Source organism: Carcharhinus amblyrhynchos, chromosome 9 (genome assembly GCF_965287045.1).
Source record: "Carcharhinus amblyrhynchos chromosome 9, sCarAmb.v2.hapA, whole genome shotgun sequence".
Lineage (NCBI taxonomy): Eukaryota > Metazoa > Chordata > Chondrichthyes > Carcharhiniformes > Carcharhinidae > Carcharhinus > Carcharhinus amblyrhynchos.
Window position 1 is genome coordinate 963,869 of NC_137332.1, and position 19,129 is coordinate 982,997.

General features: G+C 48.6%; 1 protein-coding gene across 1 annotated transcript in view; it reads right to left on the minus strand.

Annotated features, from left to right (window-relative positions):
* Positions 1-19,129, minus strand: part of col11a1a (collagen, type XI, alpha 1a) — a 443,284-nt gene that overhangs the window by 198,316 nt on the left and 225,839 nt on the right. Inside the window, exons 16-22 of the mRNA XM_080195067.1 lie at positions 13,572-13,625; positions 13,176-13,229; positions 12,610-12,663; positions 4,456-4,509; positions 4,289-4,333; positions 2,207-2,260; positions 1,365-1,409 (exon numbers count right to left, since the gene is read on the minus strand). Coding sequence (XP_080051193.1) covers positions 1,365-1,409; positions 2,207-2,260; positions 4,289-4,333; positions 4,456-4,509; positions 12,610-12,663; positions 13,176-13,229; positions 13,572-13,625 — 360 coding nt within the window. The remainder of the gene's footprint in view (positions 1-1,364; positions 1,410-2,206; positions 2,261-4,288; positions 4,334-4,455; positions 4,510-12,609; positions 12,664-13,175; positions 13,230-13,571; positions 13,626-19,129) is intronic.

Sequence of the window (19,129 nt, forward strand, 5' to 3'; positions counted from 1 at the left end):
ATTTTGAGGGAGATGGACAGAGTGGATAAGGAGCAGCTGTTCCCCTCAGCTGAAGGGTCAGTCATGAGGGGACATAGGTTCAAGGTGAGGGACAGGAAGTTTAGAGGAACGTGAGGAAAAACCTTTTTACTCAGAGGGTGGTGAGGGTCTGGGCTGTTCTGCCTGGGAGGGTGGTGGAGGTGGGACGCCTCACATACTTTAAAAAGTATCTGGATGAGCACTTGGCACATCAGAACGTTCAGGGCTATGGGCCAAGAGCTGGCAGCTGGGATTAGGTGGGAGTTCAGGTGTTTCTGGTGTGTTGGTGGGACTCGATGGGCTGAGTGGCTTTTTCTGCACTGTATGATTCTATGATGCTGTGATATTCCGGGTTTGTCTTTGGGAATCAGCTTCCAGCTGCTGGAATGTTGTCTCCTTGACTCAGGACCTTGGGTTGTTCAGGCTGAGAATGGAAGCTGCTGATGTTGGTCTAAGTCACCCATTGCAGCATCTTATTTATTGAAGCAGGGCCGGTGACAATAAGACCCAGTTTCAATGGTCTGGAAGGAGTTTAGATCCTGACCAAGGCTGGAACTGAAATCGGAAATTGAATTGGATGAGTGAGGATTTTCCAGATGGTTCTGATCAGTGTTTGGAATTCCTTTCCTCAGTCGGGTTGCGTTAGGACTGAGACATAAACCTTCTTCCTCTTGTCATCACAAGGTTGAACGTTCATCACCAATAGGATAAGTCAATGGTCAGCAAGGATCAATCCCGCCCCCCCCACCCCCCATGGATTGTGTGATATACAAAGCATTTAGATCTTTGGCCCAATGACATTGTATTGAACCAACACACAAGATGCAGCCACTCACCAAGGTTCCTTCGACAGCACTTTCCAAACCCACAACAACCACCATCTAGAAAGACAAGGGCAGCAGATACCTGGGACCATCACAGCCGGGAGGTCCCCCTCCAAGTCACTCACCATCCTGACTTGGAAATATATCACCGTTCCTCCACTGTCGGTCAGTCAAAACAGCCAAACTCACTTTCTAACTGCACCGTGGGTGTACCTACACCACTTGGACGGCAGCGGTTCAAGAAGGGAGCTCATCACCACCTTTTCAAGGGGCAACTAGGGATGGGCAATAAATGCTGGGGTAGCCAGTGACACCCACATCCCATGGACACACCCACACACACAGGTATACACGCATTTGCACACACATTCAAACATGCACCAACCCACACATACATACAAGTACACACACTCACACATACATATAGACACAGACAGATATGTGAACACACACACACACACACACACACACACTAATAGGATGGTTTGTGGTTGAATATCCTGCAGTTTAACCTTCACTCACCATGTTTCCTTTTGAACCTTGGGGTCCATCCAAACCTGTGGCACCCTAAAAAGATAAAATATTAAAAAGTATCTCTAATTCAACAAATATTTCTCTCGTTCTAGGAATGCCCCTGTGTTATTGTTATTTATGTGAAACGTGGAACAATTTACACTGATTGTTCTAGATTAAAATGGAAGATTTGAGTTTCCTAAAATCAAAGAATCTCAGCATTCAGCCCATCATTTTTAAAGTTTTATGTTTATTTATTAGTGTCACAAGTAAGGCTTACATTAACACTGCAATGGAGTTATTGTGAAAATTCCCCTAGTCACCACAACCTGGCACCTGTTTGGGTACACAGGGGGAATTTAGCACGGCCAATGCACCCTAACCTGCACGTCTTTCAGACTGTGGGAGGAAACCGGAGCACCCAGAGGAAACCCACGCAGACACAGGGAGAACGTGCAAACTCCACACAGACAGTGACCCAAGCCAGGAATTGAACCCGGGTCCCTGGCGCTGTGAGGCAGCAGTGCTAACCACTGTGTCACTGTGTGTGCCTGTACTGTCTCTATGAATGAACTCTCCAATTAATCCCACTCCCCCGCCTCTCTCCCAGTTTCTCTGCAAATTTTCCCCTTTAACTCATTCCCCAATTTCCTTTTGAAAGTTATTCTTGAATCTGCTTCCACCGGCCTTTCAGGCAGCACATTCCAGATCACAACAACTCACTGTGTCAAATAAATTCCCCCCATCTCCCCCTCTGGTTCTTTTAAGAGTTGCTTTAAATCAATTTACTCGGTAAAAACGTAATGAAACAATGAAAAGAGAAAGGTTTCGAACAAGCTGCTGGAACATACGGGTTGTCCTGGGGGGCCTGGAGATCCACGTGGTCCAAGAAGTCCCCTTGATCCCTGTGGAGTGAAATAGAACAGAGTTATTGAAGATTTGATGAGAACCTCAATGAAATGAGGCAAGGTCAAAGGGTCATAGGCTGGAATGTTACTGCCCTCTCTGCCACAGGAATCGGAGTGAGCGAGGGGTGGGGAGGACCATTGATCTTGGGTGGGTTTATATTTTCAGGATGAGCAAAGCCGTAAAGTCCCCCCTTTATCACAGATAAAGGCCATTCAGCCCATCTCCCTGCGCCAGTCAAAGGCAAACCATCCAACTGTTCTAATCCATTGCCCGGCACTTGGGTTATAGTTTTGTTTATCTTGGCATCACAAATGAACATTTAAATCCTACTTAAATGCTACGAAGAACTTTGTCAAAAAACTTGCTGAAGCTCAAATAAATAATGTCAAATGCATTGCCCTCATCTACAGATCTGGTCACCTCTGAGCTGTCAGATGGGACCTCCGGTTAACACTGTGAAACTACAATAAAGGTTTCATGGTGGAAGATACCTGTTATGGCACAGGAGGCCATTCAGCCCATTGTGTTTCTGCTATGTCAATACTATCCAATTATTCCCACTCATTAAAACATAAAGAAGTTGACCATTCAGCCTCTTTCCAGCTTGTTCCTCATATCCTCAATTTTCTCAGTAGTCAAAAATCAATTGATTTCCATCTTAAATATATTCAACGGAGTTCCCACAACCCCCTGAGGTGAGAGAATTCCAAAGATTCACAATCCTTTAAAAGAAATAATTTCTCCTTATCTCAGTCCCAATGTCCAGCCCCTTATCCTGAGCCCTGTGTTTTAGATTCCCTGACCAGTGAATCCTGACTATCTGGTTCCTGTGATAATCCATCACTCACTGCCGTCAACCTGAAAATGTCCTGTTTATCTCCACACTCTGCTTCCCAACTCCATCAACCCAATCTCATGTAAAAGCTTTTGAATGTTACTATCCTGCGCTTTCCCATTGTCCTGCAAATTTTCCAGCATTTCTCCACTTCCCTTTGGAAAGTTATTGAATCCGTTTCCAGCGGCCTCCAGATCACAACGGGAAAGAAACCACCAACTGCTCTGGTTCTTTTAACAATGAATTACCTTTAACCTTGTTTACATTCCTGGTGGTTTTCCGTATTACTGGAAGTTCTGTATCTGACACAAGCTCCAGTCTGTGAGCCGATGATATCCACAGGGGTTGGATTTGGGAAGACCCTCCTTTTTGTTGTGGGAATTTACTTTATTCCGAAGCCTCTTTGGTCTCTTCCTCAATGCCTCAAACTGCTCTGACTGATTAACCTCTCCCCATGCCACTCGATCCCAGGTTGTTTCTCAGTGAAATGGTTTTTCCCATCATCAACATTTACTTTTCCTTGTTCTTTTTGTAATTATGCTAAATCTAACTGAAATTGGATCACTATTACCAGAATGTTCTCTCACTGACACCCCTTCCACCTGCCCAGTTTCATTATCAAAACTAAATACAGAACCACTCCTTCTCTTAGTGAACAATCCTGGAGCACAGGTTTAACTATCGATTTATAAACATAAGAACATAAGAACTAGGAGCAGGAGTCGGCCATCTGGCCCCTCGAGCCTGCTCCGCCATTCAATAAGATCATGGCTGATCTTTTTGTGGACTCAGCTCCACTCACCCACCCACTCACCATAACCCTTAATTCCTTTACTGTTCAAACGTTTATCTATCCTTGCCTTAAAAACATTCAATGAGGGAGCCTCAACTGCTTCACTGGGCAGGGAATTCCACAGATTCACAACCCTTTGTGTGAAGAAGTTCCTCCTCAACTCAGTCCTAAATCTGCTTCCCCTTATTTTGCGGCTATGCCCCTAGTTCTAGTTTCACCCGCCAGTGGAAACCACTTCCCTGCTTCTATCTTATCTATTTGATTGAAATTTCCTTGCTGTGGTCAATTCTACTCCTGTTAATAAACCCAGGAATGTCATTGTTCTTTACACAGCCTTGTCCAGCCACCTGGGAAGAACGGTTTTGGAAGCAGATGATTCCGGAATGAGTAACTTACAGCTTCACCAGGCAACCCACGTGGGCCGATCTCGCCATCATCACCCTGAAAAAGAAGGAACATTGAAGAAGCTCAGTGATGAGAGGAGAAGCAAAGATCTGAAAGTGAGAAGTGAACCTATCAGATTCTGAAAGGTGTGAGATTGAATCAACAGAGAGAATACTGACCCTTTCCCCATCGTCCCCTGGGGGTCCTGGTTGGCCCTGTGCTCCGGTCTCCCCCTGTGAAAACACAGAGATACACATTTAACTCACTGCTTCCATCTCCCAACGGCAGCCAAAAACCAATCACTGAACACTTGCAAAAAACACATTTTACATGAAAACAGCGCAAAGGAATCATTGACAAGAAAATCCCACCTGTATTTACTGCAGAATGTCATTCAGAAAGTGTACAGTGTTGTATCTCTGAATGCCCCTGTGCCTCGCACGTAGTGAAATCCATCAGAGAACCTTCCAGGACAGAAAGAGGCCATTTGGCCCATCGTATCTGTGCTGTCTCTATAAACGAGCTCTCCAATTAGTCCCACTCCCCCGACTCCTCCTCTATATCTGCAAATTTTCCCCTTTAACTCTCTCTCCAATTTCCTTTTGAAAGTTATTATTGAATCTGCTTCCACCGGCCTTTCAGGCAGCACATTCCAGATCACAACAACTCACTGTGTCAAATAAATTCCCCTCATCTCCCCCTCTGGTTCTTTTCCCGATTCTCTTCAATCTGTGTCCCTCTGGTTACCCACCCTCCTGTCCAGAATCTGAGAGACAAGTGTTTCTCTCCGGGAAGAAGTTCTGGGATGAAGCCAGATTGGGCAGTGTAGCACACCACGATCCAAGGCTGAAATAATTACAGGATGAAGAGTATTCTCTCAGGGTTGGTAAGGAGGGTTTGGACCCAGTGATAGTGAAGGAACGGCGATACATTTCCAAGTCAGGATGGTGGTGTTCCCGGGTATCTGCTTCTCTTGTCCAATGGGATGGTGGAGGTTACAGATTTGGAAAGTGCTGTTGATGGGCTGGTGAAAATGTGGCTCCAACTTAACTCCAACTGATATAATTGGTGGTGGAGAGATAGAGAGAGAGAGAGATAAACAGTAAAGCTGGCATTTGACAGGAGTCCAGTGATATTCCATGCTGTGAATTACAACTCTGTGATATCAGCAAATCAGTCCGGTGTTTGCAGGAAATTGCTCTCGCCTCTGGAGTCGATTTTCTTTTTAATAAAATGTCCGTCCTGTCACAAGAAAGTCCCATCTGAGGCATTTCAATCTCCGTTTCCCTCCCTGGCACGAGAAGGAGCCTCTGTCCCAGATCCCTGACGGATACTCTCAGCATCCATTTATCAGCCTCACCCAGGCCTCCCTGACACTGCGGCACCTTCCTGGGGGAGGGGGAGGGGTGAGGGTGGGGATCAGTGTCCGGGAGGGTGAGGGGTGAGGGTGGGGATCAGTGTCCGGGACGGTGAGGGGTGAGGGTAGGGATCAGTATCTGGGAGGGTGAGGGGTGAGGGTAGGGATCAGTATCTGGGAGGGTGAGGGGTGAGGGTGGGGATCAGTGTCCGGGAGAGTGAGGGGTGAGGGTGGGGATCAGTATCTGGGAGGATGAGGGGTGAGGGTGGGGATCAGTGTCCGGGAGGGTGAGGGTGAGGGTGGGGATCAGTGTCCGGGAGGGTGAGGGGTGAGGGTGGGGATCAGTGTCCGGGAGGGTGAGGGTGGGGATCAGTGTCTGGGAGGGTGAGGGGTGAGGGTGGGGATCAGTGTCTGGGAGGGTGAGGGGTGAGGGTGGGGATCAGTGTCCGGGAGGGTGAGGGTGAGGGTGGGGATCAGTGTCCGGGAGGGTGAGGGGTGAGGGTGGGGATCAGTGTCTGGGAGGGTGAGGGGTGAGGGTGGGGATCAGTGTCCGGGAGGGTGAGGGGTGAGGGTGGGGATCAGTGTCCGGGAGGGTGAGGGTGGGGATCAGTGTCTGGGAGGGTGAGGGTGGGGATCAGTGTCCGGGAGGGTGAGGGGTGAGGGTGGGGATCAGTGTCCGGGAGGGTGAGGGGTGAGGGTGGGGATCAGTGTCTGGGAGGGTGAGGGGTGAGGGTAGGGATCAGTATCTGGGAGGGTGAGGGTGAGGGTGGGGATCAGTGTCTGGGAGGGTGAGGGGTGAGGGTGGGGATCAGTGTCCAGGAGGGTGAGGGGTGAGGGTGGGGATCAGTGTCTGGGAGGGTGAGGGTGGGGATCAGTGTCCGGGAGGGTGAGGGTGGGGATCAGTGTCCGGGAGGGTGAGGGGTGAGGGTGGGGATCAGTGTCTGGGAGGGTGAGGGGTGAGGGTGGGGATCAGTGTCCGGGAGGGTGAGGGGTGAGGGTGGGGATCAGTGTCTGGGAGGGTGAGGGGAGAGAGTGGGGATCAGTGTCCAGGAGGGTGAGGGTGGGGATCAGTGTCTGGGAGGGTGAGGGGTGAGGGTGGGGATCAGTGTCTGGGAGGGTGAGGGGTGAGGGTGGGGATCAGTGTCCGGGAGGGTGAGGGGTGAGGGTGGGGATCAGTGTCTGGGAGGGTGAGGGGTGAGGGTGGGGATCAGTGTCCGGGAGGGTGAGGGGTGAGGGTGGGGATCAGTGTCTGGGAGGGTGAGGGGTGAGGGAGGAACGCTGGAATTAGGAGCAGGAATCTGTGAATCCAGTCCCTCCAAACTGCTCCGCCATTCAATCAGATCATTGCTGATCTCCCCCTGGCCTCAAATCCACCTCCCCACCTGTTCCCCAGGTCCCCTTCTCCCTTTTTTAATCAGAAATATATCTATCGCCTTCTTGAAACTATTCAATGATTCAGACTCTACCAGGCGATGGCTCAGTGAGTTCCACAAATTCACCTCCGCATCTCAGTGTTAAATCTACCACCTCTCAGCCTATACCTGCGACCTCTCGTTCCAGATTGCCCCACAAGGGGAAACACTTGGTCTACATTTATTTTATCAATCCCTTTTAGTATTTTATATCCCTCGATCAGATCCCCTCTCATCCTTCTGAACTCCAGCCAGTACAAGCCCAAACTGTTTAATCCCTCTCGCGCTCTCCAGGAGGCCTAGCTGAGAGCAGCAGACCGCCAAACCTGAACCGGCAAGGGAAGAAATTACTCAGGCCTTGGCCAAAATCTTTACATCCTCATTAGCCACGGGCAAGAAACCAGAGGATTGGCGAATAGCTAACACTGTTCCTCTGTTTAAGAAGGGCAGCCATGATGTGGAGATGCTGGTGTTGGATTGGGGTAAACACAGTAAGAAGTCTCACAACACCAGGTTAAAGTCCAACAGGTTTATTTGGTAGCAAACGCCACTAGCTTTCAGGGCCCTGCTCCTTCATCAGGTAAGTGGGAGTTCTGTTCACAAACAGGGCATATAAAGTCACAAACTCAATTTACAAAATAATGGTTGGAATGTGAGTCTTTACAGGACTTGATGTCTTAAAGGTACAGACAATGTGAGTGGAGAGAGGACACATGAGGACGGCCTCAACCGGGATCTGGGGTTCATGTCCCACTATCTGTAACCCCCATGACTTGCCTGAACTTGCAAAATCTCATTAACTGTCCTGTCTGGAGACAACACACATCTCTTTAACCTGTGTTTAACCCTCTCTCCGCTCACGTTGGGGGTTCAGGAGATACCTAGGGTTCATTTACAGAGTTCAATAAAATCAAGCAGGCCCAAAAATAATGTAAAGGTCCAATGGAAAGTTAGTCTTCATAATTCGAGAAATCAATTATTTGGGGAAGGAAATCTTGCTGCAGTTTCACACAGCTCTGGTGAACATATCTGGAGCAGTTTGTACAGCTCTGGCTGTTTCACCTCTGATAGAGGCCTTGGAAGGAGTGCATTCCCAGGGTTAGATTGTGTAGAGAGATTATATAATGGGGGAGATATTAAATGGGTTTTTTGAATCTGTATTTACTAAGGAAACTGTCATAGAGTCTATGGAAATAAGGCAAACAAGTAGGGAGGTTGTGGAACCGATACAGATTAAAGGGGAGGAGGTTCTTGCTGTCTTGAAGCAAATCAGAGTGGATAAATCTCCAGGACCGGACAGGGTATTCCCTCGGACCTTGAAGGAGACGAGTGTTGAAATTGCAGGGTCCCTGGCGGATATATTTAAAATGTCGGTATCCACAGGTGAGGTGCCGGATGATTGGAGGATAGCTCATGTTGTTCCGTTGTTTAAAAAAGACTCAAAAAGTAATCTGGGAAATTATAGGCCGGTAAATTTGACGTCAGTAGTAGATAGTGGGGGTCTGGAATGCACTGCCAAGCAGGGTGGTGGCGGCGGACACACTGGGATCGTTTAAGACTTATCTGGATAGTCACATAAGCAGACTGGGAATGGAGGGATACAAACGAATGGTCTAGTTGGACCAATGAGTGGCGCAGGCTTGGAGGGCCAAGTTGGAGTGTTATGGTGAGGTTATGTAAGGCATTGGTGAGGCCGAATTTAGAGTATTGTGTACAGTTTTGGTCACCTAGTTACAGGAAGGATGTAAATAAGGTTGAAAGAGTGCAGAGAAGGTTCACAAGGATGTTGCTGGGACTTGAGAAGCTGAGTTACAGAGAGAGATTGAATAGGTTAGGACTTTATTCCCTGGAGCGCAGAAGAATGAGGGGAGATTTGATAGAGGTGTATAAGATTTTGATGGGTATAGATAGAGTGAATGCAAGCAGGCTTTTTCCACTGAGGCTAGGGGAGAAAAAAACCAGAGGGCATGGGTTAAGGGTGAAAGGAGAAAAGTTTAAAGGGAATATTAGGGGGGGCTTCTTCACACAGAGAGTGGTGGGAGTGTGGAATGAGCTGCCGGATAAAGTGGTAAATGCGGGGTCACTTTTAACATTTGAGAAAAACTTGGACGGGTTCATGGATGAGAGGGGTGTGGAGGGATATGGTCCAAGTGCAGGGCAGTGGGACTAGGCAGAAAAATGGTTCGGCACAGACAAGAAGGGCCAAAAGGCCTGTTTCTGAGCTGTAATGTTCTATGGTTCTAAAGGAGGCTCATATTCCCTGGAATGTTATAGGCTGATCTGATAGAGGGTTTTCAGATTTTGAAATGAATATCTCTGTAATCTCCTCCAGCTCCAAAACCTTCTAGGATCCCTGCGCTCCGTGAATCCCGGCAGTTTGGACATCCAGAATTTGTTCCCATGCTTTCAGCTGCCTGAAATCTGAGCAAGATAGGTCCCTAAATTTTGGAACGACTTCCCTAACCCTGTTTATCTCTCCACCTTTACCCTGCTCCTTTACTATTCCTTACCAAATAACTCATTCACCTTGTTTTGTGTCACCTGTTGTACTTTCCAGCTAATTTGGTGTCAATCGCTATCCAATAACATTCTCACAAAGCACTTTGAAACAACACAAATAAAACTAACAAGACTCAGAGCTAACAAGTTCTCCAATCACCTCCTTCCTCACATTCTAACAGACGGAGCTGCTGAGATAGTGGGCGGATTGGTTAGAATTTTCCAAAATTCCCAATATTCTGGGAAGCTCCCAGTTAATCCGAAACCATGAGAATAACTCTTGTATTCAAGAAGGAAGGAGCGAGAAACTGGGGAGCAGTTTGTGTAGCGACAGTCGTTGGAAAAATGATGGCAGCAGTTTCAGCAGAAGATTCACAAATCACAGGCTGAGCGCGTGCAGAGGAGGTAATGTTTAACAAACAGATGATTAAAGCTCTGAGTGTGTAACAAGCTGGGTGGGTAAAGGGGAACCCCCCCCCCACTCCCAACCGTCACCCCCCCTCCCCCCATTCCCCCCCAACCCCCAACCATCACCCCCCTCCCCCCATTCCCCTCCACCCCCAATCCCCAACATTCACCCCCCTCCCCCCATTCCCCCCCAACCCCCAACCATCACCCCCCTCCCCCCATTCCCCCCCAACCCCCAACCATCACCCCCCTCCCCCCCACCCCCAATCCCTAACCATCTCCCCCCTCCCCCCAACCCCCAACCATCACCCCCCTCCCCCCATTCCCCCCCACCCCCAATCCCCAACATTCACCCCCCTCCCCCCATTCCCCCCCAACCCCCAACCATCACCCCCCTCCCCCCATTCCCCCCCAACCCCCAACCATCACCCCCCCTCCCCCCAACCCCCAATCCCCCCCCCCACCCCCGCGGTGTGTATCCCAGCAGCACAGTGGGTTTTCCATTGGCTGTTGTTGCCGATAATGTCTACGCCACACTGTGTGGCTCACCCATCTCACCGCCCAGAACTCACAATGGAGGGTAGGGGGCGGGGGGCTGGGGGGGGCGGGAGCTGGCTTCAGTGGGACTGGAAGATCCCACTGGCAGGAAGGACTGGAAAATCCCCTCACAGTGTGTTTGGCTTTTGGAAAGGCATTCAGTGGAGCTGCTGCATAATAAAGGTTTATGATGCTGGAGATGATTAAACAACGCAGACAGAGATTGACTGATAAACAGGAACAAGTGCCAGGTGAACGGGTCATTTTCTGGTTGACGAACTGTAACGTGAGGAGGTCTCAGGGGTCAGAGCTGAGGCCTCGGAGATTCATCACTTCTGGGTGCCAGAGGCTATTGGGCAGCGACGGGATCACCCCATCGCAGTGCTGTTGGCACTGCCCTGACCAATGGGAAAGCTGCAGAGAGACTGGGGGAGGTTCATCAGGACCAGCAGATCCGCTGGTGAAAAATCCTGCCCTACATTAACGACCAGGATGAAGGAATCGACTGCACTGCAGCTGCTGATAATATCACAGTTGGAAAGCAAGTCATGTGGAGGCAACAAAAAGTTTATAGGTGCAGGCAGCGACTGGGAAAAATACAGCATTTGAGAATAAAGTTGGACAATGGGAGGTGTCCACCTCAGCAGAAAGAATAGAAAAGGAGAGAGGTTGCAGAACTGAGGTACAGAGGGACCTGGACATCCCGGTACATGGATCATAAAAGGTTAGCATGTAGGTAGAGCGAAGAACCTCAGGGGGAAATGGAATGGTTTACTGGAAGGAGGATGCAGAATGAAAGCAGACAGTCTGTGACTCATTGATAAACCATGTCTAGCAGACTGTGTAAACTTCCAACCTCCTTGTGTAAGGAGGGACATACATTGGAAACAGTTCAGGGAAGGCTCACCAGGCTGATTCCTGGAACGAGGGGATTGGTGTCTGAGGAAAGGTTGAGCAGGTTGGGCCGATACTGAAATTTAGAAAAATGCAAAGTGTTTTGATTGAGAGATTCCGAGGGGATTGGCAGGGCGGAAGTTGAGATAAAGTTTCCCCTCGAGGGGAATCTAGAATGAGAGAGTTTAAAATCAGCAGGTCCTCAAGGCAGACAGAAATGAAGAGAAATCTCTTCCCACAGTGGGTCATTCCTGTGCGAAATTCTCTTCATGATGTAGACATGACACACGACAGCGCAGAGTCGCTGAGCAGAGACTGATAGCCAAGTTCCGCACACATGAGGACGGTCTCAACCTGGATCTTGGGTTCATGTCACACTATCTGTAACCCCCATGACTTGCCTGGGTTTGAAAGATCTCACTAACTGTCCTGTCTGGAGACAATACACATCTCTTTAACCTGTGCTTAACCCTCTCTCCACTCACATTGTCTCCACCTTTAAGACTTGAATAGCAGATTAGCTGTAAAGACTCGCATTCTAATCAGTATTCTGTAAACTATTTGTGCCTTTATATACCCCGTTTGTGATCAGAACTCCCCACTCACCTGACGAAGGGGCAAAGCCCCAAAAGCTAGTGGTGTTTGCTACCAAAGAAGCCTGTTAAACTTTAACCTGGTGTTGTGAGATTTCTCACTGGAATTCTCCTCCCCAGGGGCCAGTGGAGATTGGGCCAGTGAATACAGTCAAGGTTGAGTTAGGCAGAGTTTTGATTGGAGGGAATGGAGGGATGTGGTGGACAGGGAGGAAAGGAGAATTGAGATCACCACAGAACAGCCCCAATCTTACTGACGAATGGAGGGAGCGCATCACCAACTCCTGCGACCATTTGTTATGATTTTGTGTTCTGATTTTCCTCTCACTACTTCAACTGAATTATTGAAGTGGATTCCAATCTCCCAGCTGTCCCAGTGAGTACAGGAACTCTCAAACTCACTGAGTCTAATCCCAAAGAGTTAGTTTGGACTCAAAACGTGAACTCTGTTTTTCTGTCCACAGACGTTTCTCGATCTGCTCAGATTATTCAGCAATTCCTGTCTTTACTTCTCATGTCCAGTATCTGCAGTTTTGTGCTCCTATTTTACAGACTATTTTACACAGCGCTCCAGTCCTGGGCTGAGGATAGTTCTGCTGAGTGATGTGGAGTGGAATGGATTGTAAACCTTACCCGGTTACCTTTCACACCAGGGAGGCCTGGCAGTCCGTCAAAACCCCGATCACCCTGAAAATAAACACAGCCAATTAGAACCAGCACGGAAATGAAAAATCAGCCTGAGAGACTCAAACTGTAATCAGTGCAGGAAAAGAGTGAGTGAGAGAGAGAGAGTGAGAGAGTGAGAGAGAGAGAGTGAGAGAGAGTGACTGAGTGAGTGAGGGAAAGAGAGAGTGTGAGAGAGTGAGAGTGACAGAGAGTGAGTGAGAGTGAGAGTGAGAGTGAGAGAGTGAGAGAGTGAGAGTGACAGAGAGTGAGTGAGTGAGTGAGGGAAAGAGAGAGAGTGAGAGTGAGAGAGTGAGAGAGAGAGAGAGAGTGAGAGAGACTGTGAGTCCTTCCCCCTCCATCCCTCTCTGTCCTTCAAACCGACTTCATTAACCAGGATTTTTTCTCCAGTCCTGCTCGGTGTCTGGGAAGCTCCATGGATGTTAATCACATTTGTGGTGCTAGATAAATGCACCTTGATGTTGAGGAATATTCTCCCAAAGATTCAGCCATGATCAGGTTGTTGTTGTACTTGCCTTTGATCCGGGTTCCCCCGGCATTCCCCGGGACCCATCCGCACCGGGACGACCCTGGAAACGGAAAAAGACCATCAGAAAATATCAGTGTGCGGAAGACTGAGGGAGTTAGAACCGGGAATGGGAATGGGAACAGGGAACAGGAATGGAAAACTGGGAATGGGAACGGGAATCAAACATTGGGAACTCAATAAGAAACTGGGATCTGTGAGTGGAGATCAGGAAATGGAAGCAGGTGTAACTCTGCCTGAGGAAATGAGAATTCTCTGTGTTTATCCGACTAACAGATCGGTTGTTGGCCTCAGTTTAAGATATTTGTCATTTCAGAGTTTTCCAAAAACAAAGAAAAAAATGAGAACAAGTGAAGAGGAGAATGGGAATCTGCTCCAGACTTACCCTCTTCCCCGGCTTTCCAGGTGCTCCAACAACTCCCTGAATCCCTCGAGGACCCTGAATCAGAGAGGGGTCAGAGTGAGGGTCACACACAGACACATCGAGAAACACAAACCTCCAGGTAAGAAACAAACTTCATTCCTTCGGAAACAGGGAGATGGCCGAAACCCTGAACGATGTCACACAGGCCATTCGGCACATTGCACCTGTGCCAAGGCTTTGAAAGAGTTTTCCAATAATTTCCACTGCCCTGGCTCTTTCCCAATGCCTGAGTTTTCCCTTTTCCACTCACTCTCCGATTTCCTTTTGGAAGTTATTATTGAATCTGCTTCCACTGCCCTTTCAGGCAGATCACAGATTCCAGATCACAGCTCACTGTCAGATCAAAATTTGAGAACAGGAGGAGGCCATTCAGCCCCTCGGGGCCACTCTGCTATTTCAGATAATTATTGATCTCTCTCTGCAATATCTTGCTGCACCTTCCCCGTGTCGTTTAATGTTGTAGATACCCAGAAATCTATCATAGAAACATAGAAACATAGAACACTACAGCACAAACAGGCCCTTCGGCCCACGAGTTGCACCGATCACATCAACACCTACCAATCTATAGACCTATCTATAACCCCCAATCCCATTAAACCCCATATACTCATCCAGAAGTCTTTTAAAAGACCCCAGCGAGTTCGCCTCCACCACCACTGACGGCAGCCGATTCCATTCGCTCACCACCCTCTGAGTGAAAAACTTACCCCTAACATCACTTCTGTACTTTCCTCCCCGCACCTTAAATCTGTGTCCTCTCGTAGCGACCATTTCAACCCGGGGAAATAGCCTCTGAGAATCCACCCTATCTATTCCTCTCAACATTTTATAAACCTCTATCAGGTTGCCTCTCAACCTTCGTCTCTCCAGGGAAAAGAGACCCAGTTCCCTCAACCCAACTTCATAAGGCATGCCTCCCAGTCTAGGCAACATCCTTGTAAATCTCCTCTGTACCCTTTCAATAGCTTCTACGTCTTTCCTATAGTGAGGTGACCAGAACTGTGCTCACTCCAAATGAGGCCTGACAAGGGTCTTATAAAGTTGCAGCATTACCTCCCGATTCCTAAACTCAATCCCTCGATTAATGAAGGCCAGTACACCATAAGCCTTCTTGACCACCTCCTCCATCTGCGAGGCCGATTTAAGAGTCCTGTGGACCCAGACCCCAAGATCCTTCTGCTCTTCAACACTACTAAGACTCCTGCCCTTGATAGTGTACTCGTTCATCCCGTTGGTTCTGCCAAAATGGACGACTACACATTTATCCGCGTTGAAGTCCATCTGCCACTTCTCCACCCAGTCCTGCATCCTATTTATGTCCTGCTGCAACTTTTGCCATCCTTCCAGACCATCCACAACACCACCGACCTTCGTGTCATCAGCGAACTTACTTACCCATCCCTCCACTTCATCATCCAGGTCATTTATGAAAATGACAAACAGCAAGGGTCCCAGAACAGATCCCTGGGGCACTCTATCGCCCTTGGCTTTGAACACACTCAATAACCGAGGATCTATAAGCCTCTGGAGTGGGGAATCCTAAAGATTCCCACCCTCTGAGAGAAGGAATTCCTTCCTATCTCTGTCCTCAATGACTTGTCCCTTATTCTGTGATTGTGCCCCTGGTTCCTGACTCCCCCAGCCAGGGGACAACATCCTTCCCGTATCTACACTTCACTGAGATCACCTCTCATTTTTCTAAACTCTGGAGAGGCCCCATCTCATCCATCTCTCCTCACGGAACTGTCGCACCACCTACAGTTGGTCTGGTGAACCGGGCTGACTTCCTCTCTGGCCGGTATCTCCTTCCTTGGGTAGTTTGACCAAAACTGTCCACACTACTCCAGGCGCAAACTCACCAAGGCGCTATACAACTGCAGCAAGATTTCCCTATTCCCGTACTCCAATTCTCTTGCAATAAAGACTAACGTAGTATCTTCCTTTATAATTACTTGCTACACCTGAGGCTTAGCGCTGCTACCTCAGAGCGCCGGGGACCCGGGTTGGATTCCAGGCTTGGGTCACTATAAGAACATAAGAAATAGGAGCAGGAGTAGGCCAACTAGCCCTTCAAGCCTGCCCCGCCATTCAATAAGATCATGGCTGATCTGTTGTGGCTCAGTTCCACTTTCCCGCCCTTTCCCCATAACCCTTAATCCCCTCTCTTATCAAAAACCCATCAACCCGCGTCTTAAACATATTTAGCGAGGCAGCCTCCACCACTTCAACGGGCAGAGAATTCCAGAGATTCACCACCCTTTGAGTGAAGAAGTTCCTCCTCAACTCCGTTCTAAACCGCCTCCCCTTTATCTTGAGGCTGTGCCCCCTAGTCCTACTGTCTTTTTTGAGCGGGAAGAGTCTCTCCACCTCTATCCTATCCATCCCATTCATCATCTTATACGTCTCAATGAGATCTCCCCTCATTCTTCTAAACTCTAACGAGTACAAGCCTAATTTATTCAGTCTCTCCTCATAGCTCAACCCCCTCAACTCCGGCATCAGCCTAGTAAACCTCCTCTGCACTCCCTCCAAGGCCAAAATATCCTAGCGTAAGTATGGCGCCCAAAACTGCACACAGTACTCCAGCTGCGGCCTCACCAATGCCCTATACAGCTGCAGCAAGACCTCCCTACTTTTATATTCAATCCCCCTCGCTATGAAGGCCAGCATCCCATTCGCCTTCCTGACCACCTGCTGCACCTGCAAGCTGGGTTTTGCGACTCATGCACAAGGACCCCGAGGTCCCTCTGCACCGTCGCCTGCTGCAGTTTTTCTCCACGTAAGTAATAATCCTTCCTACCATTCTTCCTACCAAAGTGGACCACCTTGCACTTGCCAACATTAAATTCCATATGCCATTTCCTGGCCCATTCGCCCAGCCTATCTAGATCCTTCTGTAGACTCTCACCACCCTCCGCACAATTTGCCGTTCCCCCAATCTTGGTGTCATCAGCAAATTTTGACACCCTACACTCGGTTCCCTCCTCCAGATCATCTATATAAATGGTAAATAGCTGAGGCCCCAGCACCGACCCCTGGGGCACTCCACTAGTCACCAACCGCCAATCCGAATAGCACCCATTGACCCCCACTCTCTGCCTCCTATTTGACAACCAGTCCTCTATCCACGGTAACACCCTACCCCCAACTCCATGTCCCCTGACCTTCTGCAATAACCTCTTATGAGGCACCTTGTCAAACGCCTTCTGAAAATCAAGAAAGACCACATCCACCGGCTCTCCACTATCCACCGCCCTAGACACATCCTCATAGAACTCCAGTAAATTTGTCAGACACGACTTCCCTTTAACGAAGCCGTGCTGCGTCTGCTCTATCAAGCAGTTCCCCTCAAGATATCTGTGCAGGGTCTGCATGTTCTCCTCATGTCTGCGTGGGTTTCCTCCGGGTGCTCCAGCTTCCTCCCATGTTCTGAAAGATGTGCTGGTTAGGTGGATTGGCCGTCTAAATTCTCCCTCAGTGTAACCCGAACAGGTGCCGGAGTGTGGCGACTAGGGGAATTTCACAGCAACTTCATTGCAGTGTTAATCTCAGCCTTACCTCTGACACTAATAAATAAACTTTACATTTAACTTGTTTGTTACCTTTCTGTGACAGCTGAGCAAGGTTACTCAACTCCTATCAGTGAGCTGGATGAAGGGACGGACTAGACTATAGATCAGTTTACTGATGATAAAAGGTAGAAGATCAAGTTGTGATGGTAGAGCTGGAATTATATCAGAGTGGTGCAGGGTAGTGTCAGGGTGGAGCTGGGGTCGTGCCAACGAGGTGCCAGTGTGGTGCCAGGGTTGGGGGGAGAGGTGCAGGATTGAAGATTGTTTCCTGTTAGTGGATTGGCCGCTGGGGCAGATTTTAAAGACGGTGCCTGGATGATTGGGTATCTGGTTTGCTGACAGGATGGACAAATCAGAGGCTGTCCTGCCAGCTGTACATCGTGACTGCAAATCATTCTTTCAAAATCCCGGACTCTTTGGTGGAGAAAACTGCCACTGACTTTGGTAACTTCACTGCCAAACTTCCGGCCCCATATCAACATTTACCGATATCGGAAACACTCCCTGCCAAAGATTCTGTAAAGGGACAGAGATAATAGATAAAAAATCCAGGTGGAAATAATGTGGGAAAAGGTGAACTTGTCCACCCTGGCAGGAAAAATAAAAAACTGGCAGATTGATTAAATGGCGAGAGATTGTAGAACTCTGCGGTGCAGAGGGATCTGGGTGTCACGGTGCATCAAGCAGGAAAAAGAAGTTGTCTTGTGAGGAAATGCTAAGCAGCGTGGGCTGATCCTCATTGGAGTTTGGAAGAATAAAAGGTGATCTTATTGAAATGTAAAAGATTCTGAGGTACAGAACAGGTTCGCTGCTGAGAGGGTGTTCATTGGAGAGACTTACACAAGACAAAACAAGTAGATTCAAAACAAATGGATCCGATAAAAGACAAGGAGATGAGGAGGAACGTCTTCTCTCGGGTGGTTGTTAAGTTTTGGGATTGTCTCCCACAGAGCAGATTGAGCTGGATGGGTTTTTAATCTGTGCGGGAGTCCAGGGTTATGGGGAAAGGCAGAAAAGTGGAGTTAAAGACCAGAATCCAATCAGCTGTGATTCTATCGAATGGCAGCACAGGTTCAAAGGGCCAACACCTTACTGCTCCTACTTCTGATAATCTTCTGCCCATATATAGATAACGTTAGACTAATTTAACTAAGGGTCCTTCCCTCCACACTATCCCTGTAATCCTGCACATTCAGACAGCCAATCCATCTAACCAGCACGTCTTTCAGACTGCGGGAGGAAACCGGAGCACCTGGAGGGAACCCACCCAGACACGGGGAGAATGTGCAGACTCCACACAGACAGACAGTGACCCGAAGCCGGAATTGAACCTAGGTCCCTGGTGTTGTGAGGTAACACTTGCTAGGCACTGTGCCACCCAAGATGGGGATGAGGGGATTGGAGAAGTTGGGCTTGTCCTTCATTGAGCAAAGCAGGTTGAGGAGGGATTTAATTGGGGTGGACAAGATTGTGACAGGATTGGATAATGAATAGCTGTTCCATTTGGCTGGTGGAACAAGGTTGGGGGACAGAGGATTAAGGTTTTGGGCGAGACCATGGGGTGTGAGGAAGAACATTTTCTCACAATGAACTCACTGCCAGTGAGGGAAGAAGAAGGGGAGAGGAGTCAGACTGGAGAGAAATCTACTTTTTGTTACAATGATAGACACTGGAGCGGGATTGATGCTTGATGCAGAGTATGCATGTGTTTGATGGGCTGAATGGCCTTCTCTTAACCAGTGGCTTAATAACTCTAGGAAAACTCTTATTGATTTGGAGTTGCTCTATTAAATCTCCTCTGAACCTTCTCTGCTCTAAGGAGAACAATCCCAGTTTCTCCAGTCTCTCCACATTCACTGAAGTTCCCCATAAGAACATAAGAACTAGGAGCAGGAGTCGGCCATCTGGCCCCCCGAGCCTGCCCCACCATTCAATAAGATCATG